Source organism: Eretmochelys imbricata, chromosome 5 (genome assembly GCF_965152235.1).
Source record: "Eretmochelys imbricata isolate rEreImb1 chromosome 5, rEreImb1.hap1, whole genome shotgun sequence".
Classification (NCBI taxonomy): Eukaryota; Metazoa; Chordata; order Testudines; family Cheloniidae; genus Eretmochelys; species Eretmochelys imbricata.
In genome coordinates this window covers 93,682,449-93,707,383 of record NC_135576.1, presented here as the reverse complement: position 1 = coordinate 93,707,383, position 24,935 = coordinate 93,682,449, and the positions used below count along the sequence as shown (strand labels likewise).

Below are 24,935 nucleotides of genomic sequence, written 5' to 3'. Positions count from 1 at the left end.
CAGATCTTTATAATTGAGGAGTTTTGTAATATATTTACAGTGCTTTAATCATGCGAAATTCTATGTTAGTGGTAAATATTCCTATTACTGATGACCTGCACAGTGGTATAAGGGGACTTGTAATAAATGGTACATGGAGAGAGGGGGGAAAAGTAATATGACACCCGATCTTTTTCAAGATTAAATGTATTTGAATAATTATACATAGCACTTACTATTTGCTTTAAGAGCCAGATTCTCAACTGGTGTAAATCAGCATAGCTCCATTGACAACATCTTGACCTACAGCGTCAAAGCCATTTTGACTAAAACGTTGCTTTAAAAAAAGAAAAAAGAAAAAAAAGCTATAATAAAGATTCACTTTTGGTATCAATGTAAATTCTCAGAGCAGGGCAGGTGCTTGCCTCTTGGTACTGTGCAGCAGCAAACACACTGTTGGCATGCAACAAATGATGAATAATAAGATCTTCTAGCTAGTGCCTATAGAAATCTGCTAGTGGAGACCAAATCCACTTAAATTAGGAAGTTTGTATCTTTTAACTGCAACAACGAAAAAAAATTGCCTGAGCCTGGCTTGAATGTGTTTCGTGTCATAAAGCAAAGTGTCAACTTGCCACTCAGGCCTGCCAGAACGAGAAAAGAGCAAAAATAGGGTGCAGAAATAGTGAAATTTCTGCGGCTATGAGTATAAAAAAAGGGGAAAACTGGAGATTATGTAAATATAGTTGCATTTTTATACTGCTGAAAAAAACGCTGTAATATTAGCACATTTCAGAGTAACAGCCGTGTTAGTCTGTATTTGCAAAAAGAAAAGGAGTACTTGTGGCACCTTAGAGACTAACCAATTTATTTGCGCATAAGCTTTCGTGAGCTACAGCTCACTTCATCGGATGCTGTAACTCACGAAAACTTATACTCAAATAAATTGGTTAGTCTCTAAGGTGCCACAAGTACTCCTTTTCTATTAGCACATTGTGTAACTTAAATAACAAATAAAATGGTTGGTTTTTTAAAGGCTGCCTTTTTAAACTCTCAATTTCAGTGCAACAATTAAAGCAATAGTCTCCTCCAAAATAATATTTCTGTGAGCTATTTTCATATCTCTACTATTACAACCATGTGTGTTTTTTCATCAGTACTACCATGAATTAGCTAGTCTTTGGAAATTAAGAACCCTCTATTAACCATATATTTATGTGTACAGAGGAGTCGTCTAATAAAGTTTGTGTTCAGTAATATATACTCTTTAATATGTCACATCTTAAAACAAAACAATTTCACAACCTAACTGTTCTCCCTAGAAAATATTTGGAGATGAAGTTGTTGATAGCTTATTCACAGGTGGCATAACTGGCAGTCACACAACACATTCTTTCTCGGTGAGAGTCCTGATTCCAGCAAAAGAACTGGGATTTGTGCTTGTCATATCAGTGCAACAACAACAAGAACAAATTACTTGCACGTTTTTGCTGGACTGCCATTTCAGGAATTGTGCCTAAAAACCTTAACTCCATGGTGTCATTGATTTCAATCCTTCTATTGACAGAGTGCTGTAAAATACAATATAAGCTTAAGATATGTGCACCCCACTGTTCAGTTCAGTGAAAGCCAGGCAATGAACTAATCTCCTTCATACTCTCTTGAACGTTCATGTTCATAAATGAAAGCCTCTAAGGGAAATAGTCACCTATCTATCCCCTTGGATCCAACCATTCCTTAAAGCTTGAAGAGATGCTCCCTACTATTTCTGTCTTCAGGGAGGCTCTGATGTGGGCTTCCCTGCTTCTGCTACGTATGTATATCAAATCACATATCAAATCTCAGACCCAGTCACGGGCAAACTTAAGGTTGGAAACTATAGCTTCACATATGCCTACACACTCCAGAAATCAGAAGCACATGGCTTGAGTCCTAAAAAGCTATTTAGTCTGTGTCTGGATAACTTGCCTTGTGGAGACCACTAAGGCCAACATTTTCAAAACTGGATGCCTAAAGATAGGTGACTAAATCCATATGTAGACAGCTAATAACTTCAAGTCTTCAGAAGTACTGAGTTCCCCTGGCTACTGTTAAAGTAAATGGAAGTTGAGGGTGTGCAGTACCTCTGAAAATCTGGCCATTGCATTTGGTACCTAACTATGTTGTTAGATGCCAAAATGTAAGCAGCCAAGTTTGAAAATGGTTTATGTATCTTGTTCTCTTTTCTTAAATAGATGCAAGGGGTAATTCATTAAATCACTTTCCCCTTATCCTTTCCTCAGAGCTTATTCATTTCATGTAAGTGCAGATGGTCAGATGCAACCTGTACCTTTTCCTCCTGATGCCCTCATTGGACCAGGAATCCCTCGCCATGCTCGTCAGATCAACACTCTGAATCACGGGGAAGTAGTGTGTGCAGTTACCATAAGCAACCCCACAAGACACGTGTATACTGGTGGAAAGGGATGTGTCAAAGTCTGGGACATCAGCCACCCTGGGAACAAGAGCCCTGTCTCTCAGCTAGACTGCCTGGTAAGTGAACATCTAGGAATGAAAGTGAAGCTTGATCAGATGGGGAGGGGATAGAAGAAAGCAGTTTAGAAAATACTCAGATTGTGCACGAGTGATATGATAGTGTTAAGATATGGGTTATGATGATCAATTAGTACCAACAGCATTGAGAACCAGCTCCTCAGCTTGGTGAGCTTAATTCAGGTTCTTTTTATTATTCTGTGTATTGCTGAGTTGTTCAGTTTCTGGTGTGTGTGTGTTATAATACACATGCTTTTTCCCCTGACAAACCAAAATCCCCATAAACTATATAGGCAAGAGACAAGATCAGAAATAGTGCTGTAGATGCTGTCTATAAACTTTTGACATTATGGGTGTGTGTTTAAGCCCTATATCCTCTCATGTGCTAAAAATTACTTGTAGGCTCGTATTCTAATATATGGTCCATGCATGTGCATGTATGTGTGTATTCTGACCGTTTAAAAATCTCCCTAAATTATTACTGGGAACAACAAATTATTGGCATGTGCTTACAAGATGCACCATTATTGGCAACTTTTCTCTTGTCATTTACTGTTCTTGATGAGATGTTGCCTCTTGTTGTAATTGCTGCTTCATCAGAACTGTGCAAAACGTGTGACCCTAGTATCTCCTTGGTGGGGCAGCAGGGCTCACTAAAATGGGAGGCGGAGGTATGTCAGAAATTGGTACACCCAGTTATCAAGGGGTTAATGTACTGAAATGAGCAGAGTATAAAAATGAAACCTTGTATAAAAGCTGTCAAATGCAGGAACATTGAAGTGTTTGGAGTTGGGTGCTGGTCTTTGCATTTTGATGCTAATTAAGATTAAATAGCTCTCACTACTGAATTTTGTAGATCAAGTTTAAGTACTTCCCTGATGTCGTGTAATTTTCTGGCATTAATACACTTTATCATTGTCATAAGTGTAACTGGCTCATTAAAACCAGGAGGGAATACAATACTTTTATGGATTTCTGCTCTCATGTTAATGCTGTTTTCCTTTCCTCATGAGTAATCTCGTGATGGCTTCTGTCTCCACAGAACAGAGATAACTACATCCGTTCCTGCAGATTGCTTCCAGACGGCCGCACCCTGATTGTCGGTGGGGAAGCCAGCACGTTATCCATTTGGGACCTGGCAGCTCCTACCCCACGTATAAAAGCAGAGCTGACATCTTCTGCTCCAGCTTGCTATGCTCTAGCTATCAGCCCCGATTCCAAGGTCTGCTTCTCCTGCTGTAGCGATGGGAACATTGCCGTTTGGGATCTTCACAACCAGACATTAGTCAGGTAGGTCAACAGAACTGGATTGTCAGGTTGTGAAGAATGAATTAACGATAGCATGTACTTTCTCCCTTATTTTTTTTTAATGTGCTCTTATCTTAATTGTCAGCATAACTGTTTCAGTATTTTATTGTTAAGGAGCCAGAATAATAAAAGCTTGATAAAAATTACATCCTTATTTATAGGATTAGAGGGTTTTATAATGGCAGACTTTAAAGTTCTGTTCTAATTCTGCTAGATTGGGGTCTGATGGCTGCTTAGAGTAAAATCAGCTGGTGTTGATGTTGCTAAGATTCTTCTAGATCCCTTTAAAACATGGAGTAGTTTGGTCTTGTGTAATACGTTGCACACAACCACACCTCTTTGATCTGTGCTTAGTGTTTGTATTCTAAGTAAGGATGGGCCTGAATCACCACATTCAGATCTGATTTTGGAAAGCACAAAGTTTGGGGGGTTTCAGATACACATGTTTGGGTATTTCTCATCCCCAGTGTAAAGCATTTTAAGTGGGACCCAATAATACAGCTCTACATTATACAGTATTGTAGTAATGTATGTAAAAGATGGGCTTTTATCAGTTGATCTGATGATCCCATTGAGACTACTCTGTATTAAAGCCTGTGTAAGTAAGTGATTGCAGATGCTTTTTAGAGCCAGTAAATTTAGAATGTTACGCTGAATTCCTCCCAGGAAGATGTGACATTCCCAGTACCTGATGTGATGTCACAGTCTCAGTCTGAACCTTAAAACATACCGTGTATACACGTTCATCAGCCCATTCATTTATAAGCTGTCCCCCCAAGATGGATAGGTAAACACGGCAAAAACTGTATGACCCTTTCTTAAGCCGACCCTATATTTCAGGGGTTGGCAAACTTTGGCTTCCGGCCCGTCAGGCTAAGCTGCTGGCGGGCCAGAACGTTTTGTTTACCAGGAGCGTCCGCAAGCATGGAGCCCCTCAGCTCCAAGTAGCCATGGTTTGCCGTTCCCAGCCAATGGGAGCTGCAGGAAGCAGTGCAGGCTGAGGAACGTGCTGGCCGCCACTTCCCACAGCTCCCATTGGCTGGGAATGGCAAACCACAGCCACTGAGAGCTGAGGGGCTCCGTGCCTGCAAACGCTCCAGGTAAACAAAACGTCCTAGCCCACTTTGGCTCCCGGCCCATCAGGGTAAAGTTTGCCGACCCCGATCTACAACGACAATGTATTAGATATTCAGTAGTTCAATAGAGCTTAAAATGGTCAACTTTTGGTATAGACCCATTGGTAAGCTGACCCCCGCTCTTCGATACTTCACGGTTTTTACAGTCAAAAAAATTTGGCTTGTGAACAAGTATATAGGGTGCTTCGAAAAAAAATGTGCTAGGCTGATTATTTGAGGCATTCCACACACAGTTCATTTGATGATCTACAAATTCGGAATTCAAGTCACTCTACTAAAATATGCTTTTGCTACATTTTAATAGCTAGAGTTATTAAAGGAAATAAACCAAAACTAGCATGATCTGCATGGAAAAATGAACACGGATCAAAACCAAATCTTTTTACCATTAGCGTGTGCATGTGTTTTCTCTTTGAAATTTTCAGACAATTCCAGGGCCACACAGATGGAGCCAGCTGTATTGACATTTCTAATGATGGCACCAAGCTCTGGACGGGAGGTTTGGACAATACAGTCAGATCCTGGGACCTCAGAGAAGGAAGACAGCTACAACAACATGATTTCACATCACAGGTTCACTCTCAGAAGCTTTGACATGTTAGAGAAATCCATAGTGATTTTATAAAATTAGCACCTTTTTAAAAAAGCAAACTTGAAGAGCTCCTAGAATTTTTTCACTTAGTCTCTGGCACTGTTTTTAATATGGCAGCTAAACATTTTTTCTAGATTATGGCTCTCAGTTTGACAGATCAGTATTTTTCCCACAAGAACAGCAGAGAGCCCTATTTATAAAGGGGAATTGCCAGATTAAAGTGTTCCTATGTAACCAGTTTTCAGTTCTGTAGATCTTAGTTCAAAAGATATATTACAGAAATATTTCTAGTGCTGTTGGATGGGCTAGGAAAGTAACTTTTATAGTTTGTTTCAATGCTTTACTATTGCAGTTCAAAATGAGTTGCATTTACATTAACTAATTGTCTTGATTACTATAGTAAACTATTAGCATCTTTTATAACCTGTGTAGCAGCCCAAAATGTAGCTCACATTTTGTGAACAGTGATAACAATGAAGCAGGAATTAGCTCTGACTATTTCAAGCTCCTCCTTTACTGACTGAAGCATGTGCTCTGTTAATTCCAGATCTTCTCACTGGGTTATTGTCCAACTGGTGAATGGTTGGCAGTAGGAATGGAGAACAGTAATGTTGAGGTGTTGCATGTTACTAAACCAGACAAGTATCAACTGCATCTTCACGAGAGCTGTGTGTTGTCACTCAAATTTGCTCACTGTGGTAAGCTACAACATCTATGCCAGTATTTTCTCTCCTAACAAATTTCTTTTGAATAAAAACAAGGAAATGTAAAACCAGATGTTCAATATAATACTAAAATTAAACTTTTTTCTGTATGATTTCTTTTTAATACAAAATACTTACAGTGAAATACCTTAATCTAGCCCAGAGGTTCTCAAACTGGGGGTCAGGACCCCTCAGGGGGTCATGAGGTTATTACATGGGGGTCACGAGCTGTCAACCTCCACCCCAAACCCTGCTTTGCTTCCAGCATTTATATTGGTGTTAAATATATAAAAAAGTGCTTTTAATTTATAAGGGGGGGTCGCAGTCAGAGGCTTGCTGTGTGAAAAGGGTCACCAGTAAAAAAGTTTGAGAACCACTGATCTAGCCACATGTAACTTTGACCGTTCTCTGGATAATTTTTTCATTAAGTGTAAATTGATCATTTTTCTTCGTAATCTAGGGGTTTTGTGCATGAGTTCATTGAAAATGTAACATAATTATAAAAAAAAATTAAAAATCTGATTTCAGGAAAATGGTTTGTAAGCACTGGAAAAGATAATCTTCTTAATGCCTGGAGAACACCTTATGGAGCCAGCATATTCCAGGTAATAATCTCCTAAAAGCTGTTTTCCACATTATAGTACAATAGAGGTGCACTTTTCAGGGTCCATCGTTAGCTTAAGAAGTTTTTAAATGGGTTTTCTTGGCTAATTATGTTTCTTTTAAGACTTTGTCTGTTATAATGAGATGTACAAGATTTTGTCCTCAATAATATTTTAATAATTTTAACATTACAATAAAATGGACCCTTATCTTGAAGTTGGGCTTTAATGCCCATTTTTTAATCCTCTTTGTCTCGAATTTCTTATGCCTATTTCCTCTCCTTTGTATATCATGCTGTGGGCAGTGGAATATAGTGCAGGTGCCACGTGGCTAATCTACCATTCATTGAATATCCAGAATCCTGCTGAAAATAGTGAAAACCAGACTCAACACTTGTGTATTTTTTTCAGTTCACAGACAAGAGAAATAAAGCCTCGTGAGCACTTTTTCCCCTAATTTATAACTGTGACCTGGCATTTTTTAAAAATGTTCCTCTTTATTTCATGAAATAGCTGAACAGGTTTGGACTAGATAAGCACCATTAAGATGTCATAATGTGTATTGAGATTTAAAAGTCATTACATTAAGCAGGAAAACTCTTGAATTCAAGAGCCGACACTTATGGAAGGTTCTTGTGGAATGCAATAGGAAATGATAACCTTTCTATACGTTTTTTTTCTTTAAACATCCTATAAATATTAACTGTGCCCCTTTCTAATGAACTTAACGATGCCTCCTTCAGAAAAACGAACCTGTTCAAACTCTTTATAGTCTGGCTAATCTACAAGAAATCAGCACTTGATTAGGAGAACCTTTCCCACTCTAATCCCATCTCCAAACTCTCATTCCTATAGAATATCATTGAGAAAGTAGTGCCAACCAGCCTCCAACAACTTTTACCAAAATCCTGGATGCTTCGTTTTTGGGTTCCAGATATTAAATATAAATATATATCATATACTATATCTAGGTAGATATAGATGTAAATTAATTCTCTCTCTCTCTCATTTTGATGCTGTATCCATTGCATGATCTGTTTGTCTATTGTATTCTGTTCCATTGAAGTGCTTCTGCTATGCCAGTCACTCTGGTGTCTTCTCACCTGTTTGTTTGTTTATTCCTGAGATTGTAAGTTCCTTGGTGCAGGGATGGTCTTTCTTTTCCATTTGGAAAGTGCTTAGAAGGGGGTACTAAAAACAGTAATGATTCTCATTCTCTATTATATCCTGTAGGTTTTTAGAGTGATTTCTATAAAAACCTCTCAAATTTCTCTAGAACCCTGTTGGTTTTATCCCAGTTAAACTCTATAGGAGTTCTCCATAAGGATAATGTATTTTTTCAAGATGGCTTTTGGCTTGTTTTTAAGCAGGCGAAAACTAATTGAGTTATATAAACGTTTAATAAATACTCACTGTTTGTAAAGTGTGGGGGAGGGGACGGAGGATTGGAGGGATTAGTTTGTTTTATAGGTTGTCTTCAGTTCTGTAATATTGAATAAAACATTCCCTTTCCTTTTATGTTGCTCTGTGTGTTGTCTTAAATACTTTACGTGAGGGAAATTTGCGGAATTATTTTTGTAGTTGCATCTGCCAGCCCTTCCTCTCTGCTTTGAGTCAGTATATTTTGGTATTTAGATAAGCTCTCCCGTGCACTCCCCCTTAGTAAACTCTCTACTGATTTAATCGTCTAATCTGGTGCCATTTGTGTTCACCTGATTTTATTAAAACAGAAAAATAGTTAATTTCTTTATGCTTATGTATTTTTCTTTTGTTTCTCGTAGTCCAAAGAGTCCTCATCTGTGCTTAGCTGTGATATCTCTGTGGATGACAAATACATTGTCACTGGCTCTGGGGACAAGAAGGCTACAGTCTATGAAGTTATTTATTAGAGACAAAGCTGAATGCAAACAGGACTCCTCCTCCTAGCACTTTGCTGTATATTCCTTTTTTTTTTCTTTTCCAAACTGAGGACTTACAATGCTCATCACAGTTGTGGAGTTCATTTTTTCCCCCATCTAACTTGCTATTGAATTGTGAATGCTCATTAAGAACTTGTGATACCAAACTTAAGATATCTACTTGGAAGAAGAGGGGATAAGCATACTTAACACTGAACTGATTCTCTAATTATGTATTATAGCTGTAATGTATTTATTTTGTTTAAAGAAGGCTTTCTAACAATGAACTGACTAAATAAAGCTGTCTGCCCCTGCCTTGGTTTGAAAGGTGCGTTGTATATTTTGTGTTTTTTGCTGGTGGGTGGAAAGGAGGAAGGGTGGGAAGTCACAAGTGACAAGTGCACTAAATAGAATGATAGCTTATATTAAATTTTTGACTGTTTATCTTGCTCTTGGTTGAGACCTCCTCAGTGCTACTGTAATATAAATAATTATTGTGGGAGGAAGATGATGTAATTTGATGTATCTTAGACCAGCTTGGAAATCTAGAAGAGTAATTACGAACTATAACCGGTTGTGTATATATGCCTGTAATTTTTCGCTAGTTAAATTCAGAGCTGAATTAAATAAATTGTAAGGAAACGTGCCAAAAATAAGTTTCTTTTTAATGTATGTAACAATCTGCTGTCATGTAGTGTTTTGTAAATAGATTTGTTTTCAATGCTTCCGGGGATGATAAAATCCTCTGTGTTGATCCTGGCTTTTTAATATAACATCTCTTTGTTGTATTGCAGAGAGAAGTACAGTAACTTGCCTCAGAGAGCCACCTTTATCTCTTCTGGATGTTTTTGCCACATCCCTTTGAGAAGGGAGATGTGCGTCTTTCAGCAATTTTGCAGTTACAAGAGATTACAGAAATATTTGCTATATTCATTGGAAACTGCACTGAAATGAGAATGGATTCCTACCAATGTACAGACTACAAAATCAAGGACTTCAGCGGTAGGATTTACAAGAGCACTCATTCTGAAGTTCAGAAAAGAATGGATTCTCTCTTGGGAAAAGGACTTGCTTTATTTGCCACCAGTTCTATCCAAGTCTTAGTTGGATGTCCCTGAAATGGACACAGGCTGTGCCATTGTGCCAGAGACATTGTGTTATCTTTTTATGTTGTTGTTGCTGTTAAACTATGATCTGTGACCTTTTTTTTTTTTTTTTTTTGAATGCTTTAAAAAAAATCTTTAAGTCTGTGGATCTGCTGATGTACAGTGCCTTTGCTGCTATGGATCAAAATCAAAAGAACGATGTAGATAAATCTTATTGTATAAGTAGAAAGTTACTTAATTTCATACTAGAAATGGATTGATGCTGCAAGTTGAAATGGACTGTTCATGGAAGTTCCAAATGTGGTAGCAAAAAATAGTGTCTTAAGTGCTTAGTGTTTGATGTCATTAACAGTTTCGTAATACTCTACAGTGTAGAAAGATTTTGATACTAAACTGTGTCATTGTACATAGTTCTAATGCATTGTATTGACCACCAGTACTTCTATAATGGTAGATTATTGTTTGTGCATTCAGACTTTTAAGCATTAAACATAAGTAACTTCTATGATGTATTATTTTTCTAATTTTTTTCCCCTTGTGGATTTGCACACCTCACTATTGTGGGCAGATTTCAGTTTGGTCAGCAGAGAGCAGGCAGCTGAATAAAAAGTTCTAAATTGCACAGCATACCACTATAGATTTTGGAAAAAGAACAATGTGTTTTGTAAAAGACACTTCCCGCCAATTGTCTGGTCTCACAGCAAACTTTCTTAACTGAAAATTTCTATAGTTGGTGTGACAGGGTTGGGCCAGATGGCTACAGGAGAGTAACAGAAGGCAGTATATTAGTCCCAGGTTAAGTAGGTCCCTTTCCCCTGGGTAAGGTAACAGGGAAGATTCCAGAACAATCAGGAACCTTCTGGAGACCATTAAGACAGGCTGATTAGAACACCTACAGCCAATCAAGAAGCTGCTAGAATCAATTAAGGCAGGCTAATCAGGGCACCTGGGTTTTAATAAGGAGTTCAGTTTGTGGTGTGTGTCTGAGGAGCTGGGAGCAACAGGCACTAGGAGCTGAGAGTGAGAAAGCATACTGTTGGAGGACAGAGGAGTACGAGTATTATCAGACACCAGGGAGTATTATCAGACTCCTATGGTGAGGACAAAGAAGGTGTTGGGAGGAGGCCATGGGGAAGTAGCCCAGGGAGTTGTAGCTGTCGCACAGCTGTTCCAGGAGGCACTCTAGACGGTGCATTCCACAGGGCCCTGGGCTGGAACGCAGAGTAGAAGTCAGGCCCGGGTTCCCCTCCCAACTCCTGGTCAGACACAGGAGGAGTTGACCTGGGCTGTGGGTTCACAAAAACGGCCAAACTGAGGGCTGCTGTGAAGCTCCAAGGCGAGCAAATCCGCCAATAAGCGCAAGACCCACCAAGGTAGAGGAGGAACTTTGTCATATTAGTTATACTATTGGAATGGTTTTAGAGATTGATACCATACTAAGAGCTTAGCCATATGACTCAGAGTATAGTACCTCCTGTTTTGTGCATTTTCTAATCTGTTATGGAGTTGGGATTCCTCCACACCTCAGTTAGAGTTAAGTTTGGAACAGCCCATGTTCCACAGCTTGCTAAAGCATGCACAGCTCAATGGGAGGTGGGAAGAATGGTGCACTGGAATTTAGCACATGGGCTCCGTTACAGAGGAACTGATTCAAAATCCATTGACTTCCCTGGACTTTGGATCAAGCCCTAAGATCTCAAACCAACTTTTATTTAATCAACAGAAAGACTATCATTGATTTCAGTGGGCCTTAAGGTAGGGAAAGGAAATCTAGCCCACCAGGCACAAATATAAAGGGTACTGATTTGGGAGCCCATTCCTTTAGTATTTTTTTTTTAAACCTACTCTTTTAAATCAGTTACTAGTATTGTGAGTGACTTTGTAATATTTATTGGTGAGGAGGAATGGAGAGTGATATACTAACTTCTTCTTCAAGTGATGGTCCCTATTATATTCTGCTGAGGGTTTATGCATGCGCACAATGCGTCCAGAGCCGGAGAATTTAAAAGTACCAGTGTCTGTTGGTCCACACATGTGCACTAGCCTCACCTCATGGTTTCGTCTGAGGTAATAAAGAGCAGAGCGGACTGACTGCGTCTCCAGTTCCTTCTCACTGCCACATGGTCTGAGTCAGAGCTACTAGTGTCCTCTTGTGTTTGATGCACTTTTTAAAGTTTCAAATTGTAGATAGATATTTTTTCTTGTAACGTTTGCTGTTTTTACTGCTTTAACATAGTTTTAGCTTTTAGTAATATTTTTAATAGAACTGAGACTTTGGGGGAATCGGTTTACTGGTTACCCCCTCATCCCCACCCCAGTACCCACGTGCAGGCGCTGGACTATGCTGAAGGTGCCAGGATTTAAAATCTGTGCCTCCTGCTTGCACTCCTTCTCAATCATCAACAAACATCAACACTGCCTGTACTGCTTGGGAGAAGCCAGTATCTGCCAGTTACTGGGAAGAAGGATAAAGGAGTTTGAGGCGCAAGTGGTGTTCTCGTCCATCCTCCCCGTGGAAGGAAAAGGCCTGGGTAGGGACCGTCGAATCGTGGAAGTCAACGAATGGCTACGCAGGTGGTGTCGGAGAGAAGGCTTTGGATTCTTTGACCATGGGATGGTGTTCCATGAAGGAGGAGTGCTGGGCAGAGACGGGCTCCATCTTACGAAGAGAGGGAAGAGCATCTTTGCCAGCAGGCTGGCTAACCTAGTGAGGAGGGCTTTAAACTAGGTTCACCGGGGGAAGGAGACCAAAGCCATGAGGTAAGTGGGAAAGCGGGATACCGGGAGGAAGCACAGGCAGAAATGTCTGTGAGGGGAGGGCTCCTGCCTCATACTGGGAATGAGGGGCGATCAACAGGTTATCTCAAGTGCTTATATACGAATGCACAAAGCCTTGGAAACAAGCAGGGAGAACTGGAGGTCCTGGTGATGTCAAGGAACTATGATGTGATTGGAATCACAGAGACTTGGTGGGATAACTCACATGACTGGAGTACTGTCATGGATGGTTATAAACTGTTCAGGAAGGACAGGCAGGGCAGAAAAGGTGGGGGAGTAGCACTGTATGTAAGGGAGAAGTATGACTGCTCAGAGCTCCGGTACGAAACTGTAGAAAAACCTGAGAGTCTCTGGATTAAGTTTAGAAGTGTGTGCAACAAGAGTGATGTAGTGGTGGGAGTCTGCTATAGACCACCGGACCAGGGGGATGAGGTAGATGAGGCTTTCTTCCGGCAGCTCACGGAAGCTACTAGATCGCATGCCCTGATTCTCATGGGTGACTTTAATTTTCCTGATATCTGCTGGGAGAGCAATACTGCGGTGCATAGACAATCCAGGAAGTTTTTGGAAAGCGTAGGGGACAATTTCCTGGCGCAAGTGCTAGAGGAGCCAACTGGGGGGGCGCTTTTCTTGACCTGCTGCTCACAAACCGGGTAGAATTAGTGGGGGAAGCAAAAGTGGATGGGAATCTGGGAGACAGTGACCATGAGTTGGTTGAGTTCAGGATCCTGACGCAGGGAAGAAAGGTAAGCAGCAGGATACGGACCCTGGACTTCAGGAAAGCAGACTTCGACTCCCTCAGGGAACGGATGGCCAGGATCCCCTGGGGGACTAACTTGAAGGGGAAAGGAGTCCAGGAGAGCTGGCTGTATTTCAAGGAATCCCTGTTGAGGTTACAGGGACAAACCATCCCAATGAGTCGAAAGAATAGTAAATATGGCAGGCGACCAGCTTGGCTTAACGGTGAAATCCTAGCGGATCTTAAACATAAAAAAGAAGCTTACAAGAAGTGGAAGGTTGGACATATGACCAGGGAAGAGTATAAAAATATTGCTCGGGCATGTAGGAATGAAATCAGGAGGGCCAAATCGCACCTGGAGCTGCAGCTAGCGAGAGATGTCAAGAGTAACAAGAAGGGTTTCTTCAGGTATGTTGGCAACAAGAAGAAAGCCAAGGAAAGTGTGGGCCCCTTACTGAATGAGGGAGGCAACCTAGTGACAGAGGATGTGGAAAAAGCTAATGTACTCAATGCTTTTTTTTGCCTCTGTTTTCACTAACAAGGTCAGCTCCCAGACTGCTACGCTGGGCATCACAAAATGGGGAAGAGATGGCCAGCCCTCTGTGGAGATAGAGGTGGTTAGGGACTATTTAGAAAAGCTGGACGTGCACAAGTCCATGGGGCCGGACCAGTTGCATCCGAGAGTGCTGAAGGAATTGGCGGCTGTGATTGCAGAGCCATTGGCCATTATCTTTGAAAACTCGTGGCGAACCGGGGAAGTCCCGGATGACTGGAAAAAGGCTAATGTAGTGCCAATCTTTAAAAAAGGGAAGAAGGAGGATCCTGGGAACTACAGGCCAGTCAGCCTCACCTCAGTCCCTGGAAAAATCATGGAGCAGGTCCTCAAAGAATCAATCTTGAAGTACTTGCATGAGAGGAAAGTGATCAGGAACAGCCAGCATGGATTCACCAAGGGAAGGTCATGCCTGACTAATCTAATCGCCTTTTATCATGAGATTACTGGTTCTGTGGATGAAGGGAAAGCAGTGGATGTATTGTTTCTTGACTTTAGCAAAGCTTTTGACACGGTCTCCCACAGTATTCTTGTCAGCAAGTTAAGGAAGTATGGGCTGGATGAATGCACTATAGGGTGGGTAGAAAGCTGGCTAGATTGTCGGGCTCAACGGGTAGTGATCAATGGCTCCATGTCTAGTTGGCAGCCGGTGTCAAGTGGAGTGCCCCAGGGGTCAGTCCTGGGGCCGGTTTTGTTCAATATCTTCATAAATGATCTGGAGGATGGTGTGGATTGCACTCTCAACAAATTTGCGGACGATACTAAACTGGGAGGAGTGGTAGATACGCTGGAGGGGAGGGATAGGATACAGAAGGACCTAGACAAATTGGAGGATTGGGCCAAAAGAAATCTGATGAGGTTCAATAAGGATAAGTGCAGGGTCCTGCACTTAGGACGGAAGAATCCAATGCACCGCTACAGACTAGGGACCGAATGGCTAGGCAGCAGTTCTGCGGAAAAGGACCTAGGGGTGACAGTGGACGAGAAGCTGGATATGAGTCAGCAGTGTGCCCTTGTTGCCAAGAAGGCCAATGGCATTTTGGGATGTATAAGTAGGGGCATAGCGAGCAGATCGAGGGACGTGATCGTCCCCCTCTATTCGACATTGGTGAGGCCTCATCTGGAGTACTGTGTCCAGTTTTGGGCCCCACACTACAAGAAGGATGTGGATAAATTGGAGAGAGTCCAGCGAAGGGCAACAAAAATGATTAGGGGTCTAGAACACATGACTTATGAGGAGAGACTGAGGGAGCTGGGATTGTTTAGCCTGCAGAAGAGAAGAATGAGGGGGGATTTGATAGCTGCTTTCAACTACCTGAAAGGGGGTTCCAAAGAGGATGGCTCTAGACTGTTCTCAATGGTAGCAGATGACAGAACGAGGAGTAATGGTCTCAAGTTGCAGTGGGGGAGGTTTAGATTGGATATTAGGAAAAACTTTTTCACTAAGAGGGTGGTGAAACACTGGAATGCGTTGCCTAGGGAGGTGGTGGAATCTCCTTCCTTGGAAGTTTTTAAGGTCAGGCTTGACAAAGCCCTGGCTGGGATGATTTAACTGGGAATTGTTCCTGCTTCGAGCAGGGGGTTGGACTAGATGACCTTCAGGGGTCCCTTCCAACCCTGATATTCTATGATTCTATGATAAGCCGTACCCAAGAAGGTCAGGCTCTCTGCCTTAAGAAGTACCTCATGGAAGTCACCTCGAGGCCTCCATTATACCCAGGAGTAAACCTGATCCCCTGCCCACCCCCACCCCTTACATCATCCTGAGACAGGCAGGAGTGCACCTCTGACTTTGGAGATGCAGATTGGTTCTGGCGTTACTACTTCTATGGATCATGTGCTGGGTCCCAGATGATGGACCTTCCACGAGTTCCAGCCATGGAGAGGCAGTGCACTCCAAGATGCACAAGCATGAAAAATAAACCCTGCACAAACTGATGGATCTGCCAGTACCGAGCCCCACACACAGTCAACATTGGCCTCCCTTAAGAGAAGGGATTCATCATTCCTCCTCTTTGGCCCTGGTTCCGTTAACGAGTACCATTAACCCTGGAGAGATTGGAGAAAACACCAGAGCCACATGAACTATTTGCCCTAGAAGAACTGAGCTCTCCATGCCTTCCACATCTACAGAGGCCAGATCTCCCACCTAGGACATACCACAGTCAAGGCATGCTTCAATACATCCTCCTATGGTTTACATGCTTCTGCCAGCTCTGACAGTACTGCCATTGGAACAGGATCTGAGTTTTTGCCCTTAGAGGATTCAGAGGGAGCACAAGGACCACCCATTCCCTATCGCTACTTTCCCCAAAAGACCACTGACATCATGGCAGTACCTCCAACAGCAGAGAAGCCACTCACTGGTTTCCCCCAGTATGGGGCCCTGTACAGCACCCACCAGATCCGTCCTGCTGGCCCTATTGGAGATTCTGGCCCCAGTACCCCCCCTCGAAACCCACCTCATTCCATGAGGGAAGCTTCGCTTCTATCCCCACCAAGGGCACCCATGAGCAGATGCTCCGAATCAGTTTGGAGGAAGAATCACTCAGTCCAGTTCAGACCACCAGAGCAAGAGCACTTTCCATCATCCTTTCCAAATGCTGTGGTAACTTCAGCTTCCCCTTTGCCTTCAGAAGACACTTGGCGATTTCAAGGTCTCCTGCAAAGAATGGCAAACCATCTTCATAGGAGGAAGTACAAGGCAAACAGAATTAGCTCCAGGACATCCTTCATTCCTTGGTACCAAGTAGGGTTTCTTTATCGATCAGTGAGACCTTTCTCCAACCGGCTCGAACAGTTTGGCATTCCCCAGTCACATGCGCACCTATACTATGTACCAGCTAAGAGGTTGGAGTTTAATTTCTCACCCGCCTCCCCCAGCTAATTCCTTTGTGGTGCAAGCAGCAACTGAACAGTCAAAACAGCAAAACTCATGCTCCACTCCAGCTGATAAAGAGGGCAAACGATTGAATCTTCTTGGACACATGATCTTCTAGTCAGCTAGCCTCCAATTCCTAATTTCGAGTTACCAAGCCTTGTTGGCCAATTCTGACTTCCTCAATTATGGCAAACCAGAAGTCTTTACTGAAAAGCTGCCTCAGCAAGATCGAGTCCAGTTCCAGTCTGGGAAACTGGTGGTGAGGACAGTGCTTCAACCTGCTCTAGATGCAGCAGATACCTCGATGGCTATGGGCATTGTCATTTGGAGGGAATTGTGGCTTCATTTGTCTGGCTTCATGTGGCTTCATTTTCCCAAGGAGGTGCAAAATACCATCAAGGACCTCTTTTGATTAACCTCATCTTTTTAACTAGAAAACCAATGATTCCCTCTACACCCTAAATGATTTACGGCCACACTTAGATCATTGGGTATCTGTACACCTGTACCCAAGCAGAATTTCTACCGATTCAGGAACAACGATTCAGAAATCCCCAGTTCTTCAATCGAAGACCATACAAATCACCATGCAAGCACCAAAAGACCCAACAATTCCACCTTCACAGCTTTCATCATCACACATGCAGGCCTCTCAGAAAAGAGATACAGGTACCACTAGAGAGCCATCAACCACTATTCCTACTGCCCTACAGCCAGTCCACCTCCTTCAGGGGTCATCTAGCACTCTTTCTACTAGCTTGGAGTGCAATAAAAACGGACAAGTGGGTGCTAGATGTCATCCTCTGTGGCTATACGATCGAGTTCATCATGCTACCTCATCCACAACCCATGCCCTGATCCCTTTTCAGGGACCACTCTCATGACCTCATCCTTGCACTAGAGGTAGACTCCTTACTACAAAGAAGAATGATTAGAGCAGGTTCCTCCAAACTATCAAGGGATAGGGTTCTCTTCAACTTGCTTCCTGGTACCCAAAATGAAGACCTGGATCTCCATTGCCTCAATCGCTTCATCCACAAACCCAAATTTTTTATGGTCACTTTAGCAGCCATCATACCGTCACTAGAAAAAGGTATGTGGTTTACGGCTCTCAGTATGCAGGATGCCTGTTTTCACATAGACATCCATCCAATGCACACATGATTCCTTTGGTTCACAGTAGGCCCTCAATACAGTGTCCTACAATTTGGACTCACCACTGCTCCCAGGTTCTTCAAAATTTTCTTTGTCATAATGGCCCACGTCCAGGCTTTATGGGATCCATGTATTCCCATATCTCGACAACTGGCTTCTAGCAGCATGATCCAGAGATGAAGCTCAGATCTCGACCTCCATGTTAATGAGACTTCTTTCCTCCCTAGGAGTCCACATCAATGTCAAAAAATTAACTTTGGTTCCTACACAGTCTCTAGGTTTCATAGGGGCCTCCATCAACTCAGTTACAGCACGAGCTTACCTACCAAAGGACAGATTCCAGACTCTGCAAGAACTCGTCACCCGAATAATCAATAGTCCATCTGTCCAGGCCAGGACTTGCCTTTTCCCTGGCAGCCTGCATGTATGTCACCACCTTCGCTCACCTCCACCTTTGTTGCCTACAGGTGTGGCTCCAGAGAGTTTCCTCACCCACACAGCATGCCATGGACCTTATGCTGACAGTCCCTCCCAAGCTCTCTTCCTTACAGGGATGGACAGACCTAACACCTGTCTGTGTAGGAATCCCCTTTCTCCCATCCTCCCCGGACAGCACGATCATCACAAAACTCTGTAATGGATACCTCCTTCGGCACGGTTGTCCTCCACTCAACCATTCCATCCTCATCCTCGCACCACTTGTTAATTACCCTCAGTGGAATACAATAGACCATCACTTGAAGAGGAGGAGGATACTTACCTGTAGCTGGAGGCTCTTAGAGATGTGTGGTCCCTGTCTGTATTCCACTTCCCACTCTCTTTCCCTTTGCTGTGGATCTGTTTGATTTGCAGTGGATAAGGAACTGGAGACATGGTGGGTCTGCCCCACCCTTTATCGTCTCAGAGGAAACCATTAGGCAAGGCAAGGATGCATACATGGACCAATGGATACCACTACTTTCAAATTATCTGGCTCTGTACACATGCCATGCATGCATAAACCCTCAGTGGAATACAGACAGGGACTATGTATCTCAAAGAACCTCTGGTTATAGGTAAGTAACAGCCTCATTTTCCCCTCCTCTACTCCCCCGAGCAATCTGTTTCTTTAGGACTGCATTGAAGAGGAATTTCCAAAATGTCTTCCAAGCTGATGTAAATTTGTTGCTCCAGTACAATCACATCTTCGAAAGGAAGTTCTCAACTACTTATTACAGCAGGGCTTCAAAGAGATAAACATGATGTAGAAGTTTTCTGTTTATTATTACTGTAATCTAAACATACATAATAGGAATAGGAGAGACCTGTTGTTTTCAGAACCATCCAGTAATTTGAAAGGCTGTGTATTTTACCTTTACTTAAGGAAGGGAAACCTTTGACTTACTGTTCCCAAGAGTACCCCAAAAGCATATTTTTGTATATTATTAGAATCATGAGAGGCTGCTTGCACCCCACCCCTAACACAAGCCTTTCATTCTTTAATAAATAACTGTTTCAGTGCACCCTCCTGAATTTCAAAATGTAGTTTTAACTGTGTTGTGATATACTTCAAAACAGCATGCAATAGCTCTGTATATTGTTGTTTGTATTAATGCTCTTTGAATATTTTACAGAATCAAATGCCTGAATGCCAGGATTATTGCAATTAAACGTACAGTCATCCTGATTTCCCCCCCTCCCCCACCCCAGTATTCAATGCAAATGAAAAGTAACCTGGATCAAACTTTTTTAGGTAAAGCATCCATTAGGTTCACACTCCTTTTTCAACCTTTAATTCTTTAAGTTACTGCTTGGTTGCTGCTTTTCTTCTGTAAGAATCTGTTGCTGCCAGTTGTCTGTGGTACCATAGGTTACGAACTTATGCTTTTGTTTTTTCATAATTAATAACCTTTGGTTTCCTCTTTATTAATTTCCCCCTCTACTAAAACTTGTCAGTCATTTGATGCGGTGACACATTAGACAAGCCTTTAACATTTATTATAGTATATGAACACGCTAGCGAAGTTTAGGAGTCACGTTAAGTCTTCTAACCCATATGCAAGTATTTATGATGCTTCAAAAAGTGAAATGCAAAAAACTGTGAAATGAAACATGGTTGAGATTTTACATGCACAGGAGTCAGAAAATTCAAAATAATGGCTTGGTCTGCTACTGGTCTCATCCATATGGTCTCATCCATATTGAATATATTATATATTTAAGCCATTAAAATTAACGCTATATGCAATGATACAAAATATAAGAAGGCTGTGAAAACAGTCACTTTGAATTTTCCAATTTGTGTGCATTGAAAGTCTTGGCAATAGAATTGCATTGACACAGGATTTATGGGAGAAGGGATTGCATTTAAAATTAAGAAATTTGCTAATATGAGTGTTTCTAGTGGCCAATATGGTATTGGAATGGAGTGAGGGGGACTGACCTGCGACATAGCTGATAGTTCCACATCTTTAAAAGATAAGCCCCTTCACATGCACGGCAAGAGATGAAGCCTGAAGTAGTGTGCTGTAGAAGATCATCTTTGACAAACTCTTAAATAATGCACCTGCAGTGTCTGCTTTTGAATCAAGAGTTACTGAACATAACCCTTGAGATTTCATGTTTCTCCCGGTATTTGGAGTGAAGCATTTCCACCTCACAGCAAGAAATTTTTATGTCAAAACCAATAAATGTTCTTATTCTTACCAAATGATTTTCTGTCCTGGTTACAAGGAAACAGTATTAGTGTCTTTTTTATTATTATTATTAAAAAAGCGTTGTCTGACATTTACAACATGTCCATAAACCTGCCAGCAAGTACAAGAAGCACTTCTATGGGTCATTTGGACTCACGTGGATCTATTCTAAAATGTTGGTTAAATACAGCTTTTTTGGTTTCTCTGTAATCCTATGATATTGTAATGTATAATATACAAATCTGAGGAGGAATTTTCTAGCAGTTACTCCGTATATCAGTAGTTAAGAATTACCCTGTTGTCCTAACTTCTGAAGATGCATGTGAAGGGTAAATTCAGTCACATACAAAAATACATAATAGATGATGATTTTTAGTCTTTCTTTATTATATTAACCCCAAATGTCTCTTAATGACAGATCAAGCCAAGCACTAATAGTATTACTTTCCACATTCAAATAAAGGAAGAGGTGGAGGAATTTAAAGTTTTTAAAATGGAACTTTCCATCAAAATACAATCTTTGGTTTTTTTTAAAAAAAGAATAAATAGAATGTTGAGTGCCCTGAGTTGCTTTGTTTGTACAATCATCAGTCAAGAAGAATTTTTGGTAACCAGTACATTGTGGCTCAGTGGCTTCTAAAGAAAACAACTATAATGATTTTAAAAGTGAGGGTTTATGTTTGTGTGGAAAAAAATAGGGGCTTAGCACAGAGTCCTATTCTCAGAGAAAACGAATGTGAGTCAAAAATCACAGGTGTTGACATAAGGCTTGAGTAACTGCAGTTGAGATTTTCTGATGATAAGCCTTAATCCTTTTCGATATTCCTCTAATGAAAATTAGAAACTCTGCTACATTAATTCTCAGTTCCAGAAATGAGGATCTTTACCCAGCAAGATAAGGAAAGTGACCAAATACAGAGAGATATGTACAGTTCTAGCCATGGTCTTTTAATATACATTAAGTTTGCACCTTGTTGGTCATACAATTAATTTGTCAATGTCAATAGGGAATCAGTACACCATTGTGATATTGGAAAGGGGGCACTATGCTGTAGGGGAGTTTCCTTCCTTTAGAGGAAGGATAAATTCAGACATCTGACCACTGATATAGAGCTATTAAAGATTCCATGGCTCTTTCTGGAGAACTAGTATAGGGCATAGGCACAGGTCTGTTGGCTAAACTGGTATTTTAAAATCTCCCATTTCCACCCCAGAGGCATCTGCATTTAGTGGGTTATGAAATGATCCTTATTTAGACTGTAAAGTGTTCTTATAGTCTTCTGCATGAAATGTTGTCTCCAAATCTCAGGTCTTCTTCATTTAGCCAGGCCTTAGTCACAACTAAATTGAAATGTGTTTAGGGGGGAAAAACCTCTTGAGGATCAAGCATCTTAACCCCTTATCAAACAGCCTAAGTGTGTGAATAAAACCATTTCAAAACTGCCATATAAACTACCAAAGCAGGTCTACCCATCGGCCACACGCTGCTGATAGAAAAAATCTCTTCCACAGCTTGGTCTCAAAATACAATCCTTGGGTGTTAAATGTGGTTTTTAGATCTGGATGTGAGGTGCAAATGATATGCTAGTTTTAAGCCAGTAATAATTCAAACAGGAATGCTGCTGCAGTTTTAACTATGGTGTGGTTATGCAGTTGGTGAATTTGAAATCAGTGCAGAAATTTGACAGGCACCCTGTAAATGAAGTGATCATGCACACTTTGTGTAAACTTACATGGTATAAAATATTAAGTCACTGTTTTGTTGCACATTCAGATGAACAATGAAAAAAGTTATTTCAAAGCTATATTTGAAGTAACACTCAATTGCACTTTCGCTCTCAACTGTCCCTTTTAATTAAAAAAAAAAGGGGGGGGGCCATGTTTCCTGTTACCACAGATCTTTAATAAATGAGCAGAACTGTTTGTGCATATTACAACATGTAAAGGATTTTCTGTGACAGTGTTGCTGCCCCTTATTGAGGAACTTATTTAAGTAGATGTTAAGGTGTAGCATCTCTGGAGTGCTGAAGCGCTGCAGGCCTGATCTCATGAGTTGCTCACAAATCAGAGTTGAAGATGTTCACAGGATCAGGATGTCTACAACAATTGTAGCGACAGCTGTTACAGACAAGCCTATATCTGTTTCTTCCTCTGAGCAGTCTTAAATAAAGAAATATGATATGAGCAACTCTCCTTCTATTTGATTCTTCTGCTTTACTGAGTTGTACATGTTTGAGATGCTTAACTAAAACTTTTTTTAATGGTGATGAAATGAAGGGGAAAAGTTTGGGGGGGAAAGAGGAAAGAAAACTTCCCCAAAAATTTTCTTGTACAGCTAAGAGATTTATTGAATGGTGTGCTGCTTAGATCTAACACTTTCGTGTATAGATCTTATCTAAAAACTATAGCTAAAAGAGAACTAAGTGTTATCCAAGCACTAATATAACTTGTTCTAGCATTTAAATTTAAATTCCATTAGTCCAGACTGGTGACCTGGTTGCTTTTATAAGCTATACTGCAAGGATATTTTGTGCCCTGAGATTCCACAAATTCTTCTACCCAATGACTATCATTAGCCATATATGTACAACCTGGGCTTCAGAGGAGTACCAGCAGACCACAGTTTTGCCAACTGATAATGATAAGCAGCTCGGAGCAAGAGCAAAGGAAGAGGGGGAAGATACATAGTTATAGCCCTTGGGAGGTTAGAATTGGTTTCTAACATGCCCTGTTGTCGGATTTGGCTTGAAGACAGGGATTGTTGAGGTTCTCTTCACTTACTGTTTCAGGAGAAATGGGGAATATGGTATTGCCAGCCAAATCCCTATGTGTGGAACACAGGCAGGCAGTACTAAAGGCTATGTCCTAAACCAAGTTAAGTCTTGCCAGCCTCACTCCTAGGCTCTGAGTTTTCCAAAGGCATAGTATAAGGAAGATTTCTGACTCACTTCCAGATCTATTTACATGTCATGGGCAGGGCTTTCACTGGATTTGGTTAAATATTAACTTGCCTATATGGGCTTTATGCTTCACCTTGTGGGATGTTTCATAATTTCTAACATTTCCTTCTTTCCCAATATAGTGCAGTTTTTTAGCTGCTGATCTGTTCTCGGGAGAAATGTTGACCCTTAGTACTCCCCAGAGAATATTTTGCATGTGTAAATAAACACAAAAAACAGGAGAATGTCATTTGCTAGATCTCAAATGGTTCCAGACCATTCCTGTGGACAGTACAAGTCATGCACCCCATATGATTTTATATTCAAATAGAATGGCTAGGTAAGGGATCACATTCAGGGGATTGGAAACTGAAGTGAAAAATTCTTCACTATGCTGATGGACACTTGGAGGGACAGAAAGGAGGTACAGATGTGTCAGTTTCCCTCTGGAGGAAGCAGAAAAGTAATGCTGATTACAGCAGGTACAGTAAAATACATTCCCTTTGAATCTTCTATTACATTGTAAGTGAGCTCAAGAGCAACAGGCTCATACTTACTAGCGCCTGTGTGACTCAGGAAGGTGTGGTTTGTAACTTTGTCTGCATGCTAGTGACCTTCCAGCATTTTAATACCTGTTTGACCTAGGGCCAGAATTGGCAATACAGCCTAAATCATCATTCTGCTGTTGTGGCTTCTGAGACCACTGAAGATATGTCTAAAAGGGTATTGTGAATACTGACAGATATGTAGTAACACTTAGTCTACAGCAGCTTCCCCTGAGGGAACCACCTAAAATAACTATTGACATTTATATGTCATCTTTTGTCCAGAGAGCTTGGCAAACTACAGGTACAGTACAGGTATTACTTTGTTCATTGCTGAATTCCAGCCATCTCTGGGTTGGAAGGAAGCAACCATTTAACAGTACTTGGTAATCCTACAGGACAGAAAGTAAAGAATATCATCCATTTGAAAATACAGGAGAATTTTAGCAGCGAGGTGAGGCATAGCAGTCTTGCTCTTGTGAAATGGGATTTCTTTTTTTGTCTTCCTGTAGATGACACCTCTAGCTGTCCCTAACTCCAAACTTTGGCATTGCTTCCGAACTGATGCAGAGGGAAGAGTGCCCGCCAGAGGGTTCTGAATTGCTAGTATCGCTTCAGGGTGCACGTCTGTGTTTTCTTTGAGGGTCTCCTATTCAAATCTTGACCAGGCCTGACTGTGCTAATGACATTGAGAGGGCATCTTCCCCCTCTAAAGTCCACGGAGCCTTTCTTATGTACACAGCTCTTCACTGAAACGATGGCTTGTCTGCAACGGTCTTCCATGTCGCCACCTATGTGGCGTTCATTTCCACT

General features: G+C 41.4%; 1 protein-coding gene across 4 annotated transcripts in view; it reads left to right on the top strand.

Annotated features, from left to right (window-relative positions):
* The window catches only part of LOC144265185 (transducin-like enhancer protein 4), a 120,833-nt gene extending 110,471 nt beyond the window's left edge, over window positions 1-10,362 (top strand). For all 4 annotated transcript variants that reach the window (XM_077817546.1, XM_077817545.1, XM_077817544.1 and 1 more), the window contains 7 exons: window positions 2,262-2,511; window positions 3,554-3,801; window positions 5,381-5,528; window positions 6,095-6,245; window positions 6,780-6,856; window positions 8,635-9,079; window positions 9,546-10,362. In XM_077817546.1, coding sequence (XP_077673672.1) covers window positions 2,262-2,511; window positions 3,554-3,801; window positions 5,381-5,528; window positions 6,095-6,245; window positions 6,780-6,856; window positions 8,635-8,742 — 982 coding nt within the window. In that variant the 3' untranslated portion in view covers window positions 8,743-9,079; window positions 9,546-10,362. The remainder of the gene's footprint in view (window positions 1-2,261; window positions 2,512-3,553; window positions 3,802-5,380; window positions 5,529-6,094; window positions 6,246-6,779; window positions 6,857-8,634; window positions 9,080-9,545) is intronic.
* The last annotated feature ends 14,573 nt before the right edge of the window (window positions 10,363-24,935 follow it).